Source organism: Myotis davidii, unplaced genomic scaffold, assembly GCF_000327345.1.
Source record: "Myotis davidii unplaced genomic scaffold, ASM32734v1 scaffold205, whole genome shotgun sequence".
In the NCBI taxonomy this organism is placed as follows: Eukaryota; Metazoa; Chordata; class Mammalia; order Chiroptera; family Vespertilionidae; genus Myotis; species Myotis davidii.
Genome location: NW_006297573.1, coordinates 2,852,430 through 2,863,462, shown reverse-complemented (window position 1 = coordinate 2,863,462; position 11,033 = coordinate 2,852,430). Strand labels below are relative to the sequence as shown.

At 51.5% G+C, this 11,033-nt stretch overlaps 1 protein-coding gene across 1 annotated transcript in view; it reads left to right on the top strand.

Moving 5' to 3' along the window:
* Window positions 1–11,033, top strand: part of JAK1 (Janus kinase 1) — a 51,430-nt gene that overhangs the window by 30,729 nt on the left and 9,668 nt on the right. Inside the window, exons 10-16 of the mRNA XM_006773238.2 lie at window positions 607–793; window positions 2,954–3,060; window positions 6,373–6,516; window positions 7,240–7,327; window positions 7,816–7,943; window positions 8,576–8,711; window positions 10,269–10,420. Coding sequence (XP_006773301.1) covers window positions 607–793; window positions 2,954–3,060; window positions 6,373–6,516; window positions 7,240–7,327; window positions 7,816–7,943; window positions 8,576–8,711; window positions 10,269–10,420 — 942 coding nt within the window. The remainder of the gene's footprint in view (window positions 1–606; window positions 794–2,953; window positions 3,061–6,372; window positions 6,517–7,239; window positions 7,328–7,815; window positions 7,944–8,575; window positions 8,712–10,268; window positions 10,421–11,033) is intronic.

The following is an 11,033-nucleotide window of genomic DNA, read 5'->3' as shown; positions in this document are numbered from 1 at the left end:
GAAACAAAAATGCCCATGAAGGAAGACTTGTGCTTCTACTTCCTCCGTGACACGTGGAACCCTGAAACTGGACCAGACAGCTGGCCGCCTCCTCCCCGGGTGCTTCTCCTCAGATGGACATGTCGCCTGGAGGGCCTCAGTTTGAGGCAGTTCCTGGATAGATTTGACATAGCAGTTACTGTCTCATGCATAATAATATTGGTTAACCTTCATGAAGTGCTTACTAAGTTTTCTATATGCGCCACGTCATCTAATCGTAGCAGCCGTTCTGAAAGTTCTGGGAGGTTGGGTTCCCATGCATGTCATCCTGCAGGTGCGGAAGAAGGGCCAGGGCCGCTGTCGCGGGATCGCTGCTGTTACACTGCCCCCGAGTGTCAGCTCCCCTGCCAGTGCCTTCTCCTCGACCCCCTTTTATCACTTACACATGTATTGTTTTGCTTCCTTGTTTATAAATTAATTTTTAATTTTAAATAATTTGAGATACAGAAGTGTGACGGAGGTAACACTGAGCGCCTGTACACCCTTCACCAGCTTCCTCCTTCCTTCCCCATGGTACATATGCCCAACTCTTAAAACATCGTTTCTGCTCATTTTCCTGAATGGCAGGTGCTGGGTGGCCAGAAACAGTTCAAGAACTTTCAGATCGAGGTGCAGAAGGGTCGCTACAGTCTGCACGGCTCGGACCGTGGCTTCCCCAGCCTGGGGGAGCTCATGAGCCACCTCAAGAAGCAGATCCTGCGCACGGACAACATCAGCTTCGTGTTGAAGCGCTGCTGCCAACCCAAGCCCCGAGGTTGGTCCCTGCACCCCTGTCCTGCTCTGCCCTTCACTGACGCTCCCAGACCCAGAGCCACCAGAAGGCTGCTCTTTGAAGAGGGCCCCTCCCCACAGTTTCTAAGTGTTTTCCTTTGCATTTTCTTACATGTCTGTCCCCAACTCAAATCCATTTCCTCAAGTGGAGCATTTTCTATAGAAAAAACACACACTTTTCTCCACATCCCTAAGCTGCAGAAAGAGGCCTCTTAGGATTCACAAGCAGAAACTTCTTTCTTCATTAAGATAAAATGTCTTGAGATGCCCTTGTCAGTGGTTTATCTTAGAAATGAACTCAACACACCTTCTGTGGGCCAAGAATTGTTAGATGCAAAGACTCAGGAATGTCTCACACCTGGTCCCTCCTCTCCAAGGGTTTCCTGTCGAATACAGAATATGTTGCAGGGAAATGAGGCCACTGCAGGATAGAGCATGTGTTTTAATTAACACACACAGGTATCAGTCCCTGGGCTTATAAAGAAGTGATGGTCAAAGCCCTTGAGTCACAGGAAATGGAAGGCTGCACGGAGGAAGTGGATCTTGAGCCGTGTGTTGGCCGACGAGCAGGAGCTTGCCAGTTGGGGAAGGGCCTTTGCAGCAGAGCATGTGCAGGGCAGAGCGGCAGGCAGAGCCGGCTGCGGAGGGGAGCTGGAGGCCACTGAGCTTGGTGGAGTTAGAAGACGGGAGGGAGACACTTGGGATTGTGGTTGGCCTCGAGTGCCACACAAGGAGCTCGGACTTTATCCTACAGGGAGTGGGAGCCATGGGAAGATCAAGGAGTAAGACGGACAGGAGGGGTGAGGAACTTGGCTGCTCTTTTGTAGGCTCTGGGAACCTGTCACGATTCACTGCAGGTGGAGTCATTACCTTTTCTCATGTGAGAACTGAACGGACACTTAGGGGTGACCGGTTCGATTCTCGGTCCGGGGCCATGCAGGAGGCAGCTGATTGATAGATCGATGTTTCTATCTCTCCCCTCCTCTTTCTTCCCCTCTCTCTAAAATAAAAACATTTTTTAAAAAACGATAATTACAGCGGTAGCTACCATATTGGTGGGTACTTACTAGTCCCAAGCAGTATAAATGCATATTTGCATTTCTTCCATCTACATCATAGTTCTTTGTAGCTTTTATAAAGATGAGGAAATTGAGGCTCAGAGATGTTCAGTGACTTGTTGAAGGCCACACAGCTAGTAGTATCAGTAATACTTACAACAGTAGTAGCAGTGATGATGGTTACAGCTTCCATCATGTGAGCAATGCTTGCAGTTTGCCAGGCAGTGTTTGAGGGTCTTTCATGTTTTAAGTCATTTAATTTTCAGAACAACTCAGAATATGTTGTTATCCTGATCATACTTGTCCAAGATCACTTAGGTAGAGGAAGAGTGGGGGTTTGGAGACCAACTTCTAACTCCAACTTCAGTGATCTTTCCCCTTGTTGCACTATTTTTGCAAAGGTGCAGCCATCAGCCTAAGACTCTGGGGCAAGGGACAATTCTCTGAGGGGGGGCGGGGGTGCGGGGGGAGGGACTAGAGTTGGGGAGAGTAAGAGTAAGCCCTGTGTGTGAGGCTTCCTCATGCAGGCCCTCAAGGCCCTCTGTCTTCCTCTGTCCCCTACAAATTAGAGAAGTGGTGAAATCATGAACATTAAAGAGAATGTCATTTTGAGTACCTCAGTGTCTCTGCCCTTCTAACCGCAAGGCTCTGATGGCCAGACCCCCATTCGGGTTTCTTACTTGAAAACACAATGGAGAAACTCCCTGTGGAATAAATTAAAAGCCGGCAGCCACTCAGAGTGGCCTGTGTGTTGTCCAGCACCACTGATCCTCGTCCTCATCTGTGGAGTCCAGCGTGGTGCTGATTTCTGCACCCTTCAGCTCTGACTGAGGACTCCTGTTGCCAAGGCTCGATGACCCCCTGGTGTCGCTTCCTTTTGGTTGGTTAAGTATTTGATTGCGTTTGGCTCTGTGATTAGCCTGTGAGCTCCTGGAGGGCAGGAATGAAGTACTTAATAAATATTTGTTGCATGACTGAACCAACAAATGCACAAGAATGTGTTCGGCAAGCCCCTGGCTCGGCAGACACTGGCTGATGGGAATCTCGGGCCTTTGTTACTTGACTCAGACTTCTTTCTTCCACAGAAATCTCCAATCTGCTGGTGGCTACGAAGAAAGCCCAGGAGTGGCAGCCCGTCTACCCCATGAGTCAGCTGAGTTTCGATCGGATCCTCAAGAAAGACATCATGCAAGTGAGTCACTGCTGCTGCTCCTGAGGCCCACTTTGGTCCCGCCTCCCTCCAGCAGAGCAGCCAGGGGACTTGTGTGTGTGTGTGTGTGTGTGTGTGTGTGGCGGGTGTGGGGTGTATTGGGGTTTAGGCACATCTGTATTAAAGGGCCGCGGCATTAGGAAGGTTGAGAACCACTGCTCTAGACACAGCTCTGTCACCACCAGAGGGGACAGAGAACAATGAGGACCGGCCTTCAGAAAATAACTTACAGTAATGGAGTGAGGCAGCTGTGTCCGTAGGCTTCCACTTCCTCAAAGCCCTATCCAGCAATTTGGGAATTAACTTAGCAAACCACCCCCATGCCCGCCACCTCCACCAGCCTCCTTAAAGACAGTGAGTCCATCACGCGCTCTCCATCTCCTCCAAAGTGCCGCAGCCTCTCCCAGCTGACAAATGGCCCTTTGCCGGTTCCTTCTCTGCAAGGCTGCTGGGTGCTGTCTCCTTAGTCTCCCCTGCTGTGTGGCTCTGTGGGAGAGGGGTGTGGAACAGAGAGTGGGATAACCCGGGCCTCACACCCCTAGCCAAGGCTCAGGGCAGCTATGAGGGAACAGCCTGCCTCAGGCTGCAGCCTGGGCTAAGGACCCGCCAAGGCCGGGACTCCGCTTTGGGATCTGTTTCTCCAGACAGTTCTCCTTCAGGCCTCAGTTCTGCATCTCCTATTGCCTCACCATGTCTGTGTTTCCTCAGCTGTGCTCCTTCTGGAAGCATCATCAGAAAAGTCCACACTAAATCTCAGAAGTTCTGCCATAGCATGTTCCCGGACATAAGGTTCCCGGACAACCCCACTCAGCCCCACTGATCCCCGTCCTTCACGGAGAACACGCCTCTGGGGAGCATCCGCAGGACGGCAGGGAGGCTGCTGGTTCAACCACTTTAACTCGGAAAGGAGTCTTCTTGTTCCTTTTCTAGAGGTTAAATAAAATCACCAGGGCAGCGGTGCCCCAGCCTCCTTTCTGTCTAGAACAGTGGTTCCCAACCTTCCTAATGCCGCGACCCTTTAGTACAGCTCCTCATGTTGTGGTGAGCCCCAACCATACAATTATTTTCGTTGCTACTTCATAACTGTAATTTTGCTACTGTTACGAATCGTAATATAAATATCTGATACGCAGGATGTATTTTCATTGTTACAAATTGAACATAATTAAAGCATAGAGATTAATCACAAAAACAATACGTAATAATATGTGTTTTCCAATGGTCTTAGGCGACCCCTGTGAAAGGGTCGTTCAACCCCAAAGGGGTCGCGGCCCACAGGTTGAGAACCGCTGCTCTAGAATGTGATGTGTACCCAGGGCCTGCCCTCTTTCCTTCCTCTGGAGCTGCTGGGCCACCGCCATCCTCAGGCCTCGAGCATTCATTCAGCCAACAGGCTGGAGCAGTGCCGTGTGCCTGGTGCACTTGCCACCCTCGGCAGCTCACAGCTGGGGGAGGAGGCAGACCTGTCTACCTAAGTAGATATTTGTGTTATCAAGAGACAAATCCTAAGTATAGCAGGATGGACAGCAGGATATGGGGCTCTCAGTGACCGTCATCCCACCTAACCTGGGGAGGACAAAGATGGCTTCCTGGGTACGTGGCATCAGAGCAGAGCCCAGAGGGTGAAGAGCAAGCGCCAGTAGAAGCAGAGGGATCAGCATGGAGGAGGCTGACGTGGACACGCAGGGCCTCTGAGGGCTCCTGTGGGATCCTGACGGCGTGGTGCCGTGACTTGGCCACTGGAATCAGTAACCTTTCTGGGGAAGAGTAATTACTCTGAAAGCATATGGCTTTTCCGGGATGTTCTGGGAACACACTTCCCATAACCTTGATGAATCGCTTCATGACAGGTGCAGCTCTAATGAGTACTCGCAGGCCCTTGCCAGGATCCGGGAGACGGGGCAGATGTATCACCATCTGCAGTGACAGATGACAAGTAGTGGTGTTTGTGCAAATTAATATACCCGATTAACGATGGTGTACATTCCTGTGGGGAACGGGAACCAGCACACAAGGCAGCTACCATCCATTTCTGCATTTATAGAGGGTCCCAAAATAATAGAACTTCAGTTTACAGGTTTTGTGGGGTTAATATCAATGACCATGCCTATGATTTATGAGTCATGTGCTGATTCCAGATATTAAAAATGGTTAGATCAGGATTATTCAAGCTTAAACTGGGAGGGTCCTTAGACACAGATCATTGTGTGCTAAGGACTTTGTGCAGATGGTCTCCTTTAGTCCTCAGGCCATTCCTTGGGTGGGATCATCCATTCTCACCCGTGAGGAAATTGAGGGCCTGCCCTCCAGCCTGTGCGTCTGTCCACATCACCTTCCTTGTGGGATTGCTAGGGCAAATGCGTGTGTGAATTGCATCACTAATTCTAAAGCAGGGGTCCTCAAACTACGGCCTGCGGGCCACATGCAAATACAAATATTGTATTTGTTCCCATTTTGTTTTTTTACTTCACACTAAGATATGTGCAGTGTGCATAGGAATTTGTTCATAGAGTTTTTTTAAACTATAGTCTGGCCCTCCAACGGTCTGAGGGACAGTGAACTGGCCCCCTGTTTAAAAAGTTTGAGGACCCCTGTTCTAAAGCATGGACACATGCACTGGATATGTGGATAGAGGATGAACAGTTCATGTGTGAGAAACAGTGAGTGCCTGGTTGGGGCAATCAAACAAAATACACCAGCCCAACAGATTGGCTTGTACCCATCCTGTGCCAGCATCTGTACCAGGAGCCTTTGTACCTATTTGTGCCTCTGACTCTGAGGCAGGTCCCATTGTTACCCCTGGTTACAGAGAGTGGGCAGACATTGAGAATGGTAAGGGAAGGTCCCCAAGTTAGATGGCCAGCAAGCAGTAGAGCCAGGGCTAAGAAGCCCCTGTGTGTGTGACTCAGCCTGTGAGCGGAGTCCCCAAAGGGGTCCTCTCTCCATCTGCTCTGGAGGCCGAGGGCGGAGCTGATGTCGGGCTGTTGCAGCACTGCTGGAAGTGTTGTGGTAGTCATTCAGGGTTATGTTTTGGCCACAGGCTGTTCCTAGAAGTAGAAGGAAGGAAGGGAGTGTTTGGGAATAGGAGGGCTGTCTCCTGGGGCCCAGGAAGTGCCACACTGTTTGGCAAGTAGCTTTTTGTTTCCTCTGGAGGCCTGACCAGGACAAGGTACTGGAGAGGCTTTGAACCACTGGGGCGCTTTTGCCTGTGCCCCACCCCCTCTGGTGTGTATGCCCATTAAGGCCTCAGTCCCAGGCTCCAGCAGTCACCCAGCCTCTTGCTTCCTCCTCCAGGGAGAGCACCTTGGGAGAGGCACGCGGACACACATCTACTCTGGGACCCTGGTGGATTACAAGGATGACGAAGGAACTTCTGAAGAGAAGAAAATAAAAGTGATCCTCAAAGTCTTGGACCCCAGCCACAGGGACATTTCTCTGGCAAGTGTCCTCCTAACCCACCTCCCGTCTGTGGAACCTGTGGAGCACAGTCAGCTGGGAAGAACCTTTGCCCTTACTTTGGCCTTATTTATGGTTTTCAAACATGTCTTTTATGTAATCCCCTTTTTCACATGTAATCTTAGATAAGGGAGGGAGGATTGGAGGTGAAGTAGATTGAGCAGCAATTCCCGCCGGCTGATCCCTCCCCTCTCCTCCTATTTTCTACCTGGAGGTTCTTGTGGCCCCAGGACTCCAGTCTCAGAGCCCTCATGTAGTCAGGCGGTCACTCCACAGTCTGGAAAAGGAAAGCCCAGGGGAGTGGAAACGTACCCCGGGTCCACGGGCTGTTAGAGAGATGGAGCCTGTTTGCGCCCTAGTGTCCCTTTTATTCTAATACAGTGCTGCACATTGTCATTTCCCAGCGTTCAAAGGGAGCGAAAGTGGTAGGTGTGAGTATGCAATGAGGAAATTGATAGCTAGCCTATCTCACCAGCCTGGCTCCATATCTTACTAGGTTTTTCTAAATAAATACCACCCCCAGCCAGACTGAGGTCAAGGGGAAGGCCTGGCACTGCCCCTGGGAAGTCGAGGCCGGGAGCAGTCTTCAGGACCTGGGGGATGAGTCCTGAGCTTTCTGGGATCCATCGGCTTTTCTCTCAGCACAGCCCGTATGGGGTCGGGTCAGACCAGGGTGGCTTACCCTTGACCTTCCTTCTCACACAGGCCTTCTTCGAGGCAGCCAGCATGATGAGACAGGTCTCCCACAAACACATCGTGTACCTCTACGGTGTCTGTGTCCGAGACGTGGAGAGTAAGTATGTTCTCTTTGGGAGAGGCGGATGGCCCTGGCTGGGGGGTCATGGGTGCTGTGAAGACACCTGGGGGTTCGGGAGCTGATACCCCCTTCTTGTTGTCCTCGCTTCTTGCCTTTCGTTTTGCAGTCGAGGGATTTGAGGTACTGAGCAGGTCACGTGTTTAGGTTAATAGTGACCCTGACACTAAATCCCATTTGCTTTCCACTCATTTCTTGAAAGTTCTCTTCTTGCCAACTCTGGGCCCTGGAAGGCTGGGTAGATAAGTGGAGTTGTTCCCCTCTGAGTCGATGCAGAAGGAGCTCTAGGCCGGGCTTGAACCCAGGGCTTGAACCGGCTCTGAATCACTCTGCTGTTTGCCCCTCCTGAGGGTGTTGGCATCCTCCCAGGCCGAGCACCAGCCACTCAAGCTCTCACAGGGGAATGAGGGAAAGTACTGTCCCAGACAGACAGAAGGTTCCAGATGGGGCTCGTTCTGTGCTTGCAGATATCATGGTGGAAGAGTTTGTGGAGGGCGGGCCTCTGGACCTCTTCATGCACCGGAAAAGCGACGTCCTCACCACTCCGTGGAAATTCAAAGTTGCTAAACAGCTGGCCAGTGCCCTGAGTTACTTGGTAAGTATCTGCTGATCTGATGTTGGTGGAGGTCTGCCAGGAACCAGAATGCCCTGGTAGGTAGGAATGCGCTGGTAGGAAGGAGGTGCTAGCCAGGGACAGCCAAGTAGGCTGGGGTGCCCAGACTCTGCGGTTAAACACGGCATGCCTGCTGCTTCGTGAACATGGTCATATTGGGCTGCTCTTTGTGCTCCGAACGCATGAATCTTGATTAGGGAACATCTGTCATGTCAGAGGACTGACTTCTGCATTGCAGTGTATGGTAGGAGGAGAAATATTGCAATACCTGTTGAATGAATGAAACTACCAGTATCAGTAGTAGCTCACATTTAGTGAGTGCTTACCGTGGTTCAGCTGTTCACATGTTTTACACTTTCTAATTCATTTATTTCTCACAAAAGCCCTATGAGGCATGTTCTATGGTTATCCCTGTTTCACTGATGAGGCCCATTCTCTAATGTGCTCGGGTCACATGTTGGATGGGAGACCTGGGCTGCCCCGGTCTGGCTGTAGCTGGGAACTATGGAGGGGTTGGCCCAAGGGGCCAGGGTTAGAAATGGAGGGAGTGTGGGAAGGACCGAAGACAGGCAGCCAGGGGCAGCCCTGTTGAGCTCACCCTTTCTGCTCTGCAGGAGGATAAAGACCTGGTCCACGGAAACGTGTGCACTAAAAACCTCCTCCTGGCCCGTGAAGGCATCGACAGCGAGTGTGGCCCGTTCATCAAGCTCAGTGACCCTGGCATCCCCATCACTGTGCTGTCCAGGCAAGGTGTGTCTCCTCCTCCCCAGGCCTCGCCCTTCCCCTCTCCCACACCTACCCCGAGGGAGAGGGGGCTGGGGTTGGGGTTCTATCTCCTTTTAGAAAGTGCACTTCAGCCCGTGGGTGTCTGGTGCTCCTACTCTGCCCTGGGGGGTGGGGGGAGGTATGGAGTGTGAGCAGGGTTGGTCCCTGACTCCTTTAAGGAGCTGACTATAGTAGGAGATACAGACAAGTCATCGAGGTACTTCTGGTCCTTGCAGTTAAGGAGCTGTGTCCACGGCGTCGGGTTAGCACAAGGGGAGGCCACTGGTCTGGAAGTGGTCAGAGAGGTGTTAGGAGGTGGGCCTCCTGGGTCCTCCTTGTTTCTTTTGAAATCCACTGTAGTAGTTAGCAGTTTGGGAGGCACCTGAGTGATTGCATTTTCTCTTTGAATGAGGTTATCATGCGTGTGGGCCCCAAAGGAAAGAGACCTGGGAGCTGAGACACTGAGGCCACCGTGGGAGACCAGCATGCCCCGGGGCGTGCCGCTGGCTCGTGATGGCCAGTCGTCTCCAGCACTGAGCACAGTGCCGGGCACTTAAAGTTTTGCTCCATCGAAGGGGAAGGGGAGGCACCCCGCAGTACGTGCTTGTCATCTGGCCATCATCCAGCTGGCCAGCTACTTGGGCCTGTCCTGAGCAAGGGTCTGAGGCATGGACACAGATGACTCTAGAACAAGTAGAGGAGCCGAGAGAGCCCACGAGAGAGGCCAGTTATATGCTGTGAGCGTTCCAGGGAGTACGGGTGATGCAGGGAGATGGGGGGATGACGGGTCAGTGAGGTGGGCCTGCAGCAAGGTGATGGCAGATGTGTGACCCGAGAGCACAGCCACACGGGCCTGTGTCAGAAGGACGTGAGAAGGTGGAGAAGAAAGGGTGAGTGGGCCTGACCAGCTCAGGAACCGCCCTCCTGCCTCAGGAGCCGGAGGCTGTGCCATGAGACCACTGTGCTGGTTGAGGGGCATGTCCAGGGACATGGCAGAGGTTCTGCTCAGATCACTGGCCTTAGAAGCCAGAACAGGGGCTGAGGGGTCCCTGGTATGAGAGAAGGGTGACTTCTTTACCTCAGTCTCCTCTTCCCTTGTTTTCCAAATGAAAGAAACCCACAATAAACAAATATAACATTGCTGGGTGATGGTGCAGAGTAGTTGAGATTCGCCCGCGCCTGCTCTCTGTAAGTTGGCCTCTTCTCCCTGTCTTCTCTTTCTGGAGCCTCTGTCCACATGGCCCCCTGTCCTCCCTCCTTGGGGTGTTGGCCTCCACCCTGGGTGCTGTGCTGTTTCTGAGGCCAGAGCTTCAGAAGACGGGGCTGCACACCCTCTCCTGGTGAGTCTGATAAACAGACACGTCTGCTGGCCCTGACAGCCTGATGCATCCACAATGTCAAGGATGAGGGGCCTGGATTCATTTGGAAAGCACTACTTGAAATAGTTTCTCTATGAGCTCACAGTGTTTGCTGCAACGATGGTGATTTGCTCCCGAGGTGATTGCAGAGACTGATCTGTGAATGTCTGCTGTCTTTCTGCAGAATGCATAGAACGAATCCCATGGATTGCTCCCGAGTGTGTAGAAGATTCCAAGAACCTGAGCGTGGCCGCTGACAAATGGAGCTTTGGAACCACACTCTGGGAAATCTGCTATAATGGCGAGATCCCCCTGAAAGATAAGACACTGATTGAGGTGAGCTTTTGTTTTCCAGGGTGTGAGCTGAGTGAAGGCTCCTGGGATGCTCATGGCTGTCTTAGGAGTTACCAGGAAGTCTCATATTGTGGAAAGAGATAGGCCCATCTCTTGTGACCTGGCAACTGTAACTTAACTTACCTGGGCCTCAGTTTCAGCATCTGTACAATGGGGATACATGAGACCCACTTTGTAGGATTTGAAGACTAACTACATAATGCACATAGAGTGCCAGGCACACAATACATGTCAGTAGATCATTATAGTATTATTCATCTGAGATTTCAAGTGCCTGTTAGTCAGCAAAATTAATACAGATATTTGTTGAGTTCCTTCTGTGTATCAGGCATTGTCTAGATAAAAGTTGGGGGCTCACAAGAAAACAGACAGGCCTTGCCTTCCCTTGAGGATGTGGTAGGAGAATTGGGCTAAAATAACAAAATAAGGATTCTATAAAGAATATTTCATACTCTCGGTGCAAGAGCCCTGCAGTTAGGTAGGAGTGCCTTTACCCTCACTGTACACGTTACAGGTCAGGTAACAGGCGCAGGAGCTTAAGACTCTCACCTGGGTTCCCCAGCTAGATTGCGAAACAGGCGAGGCTTCAGCCTCT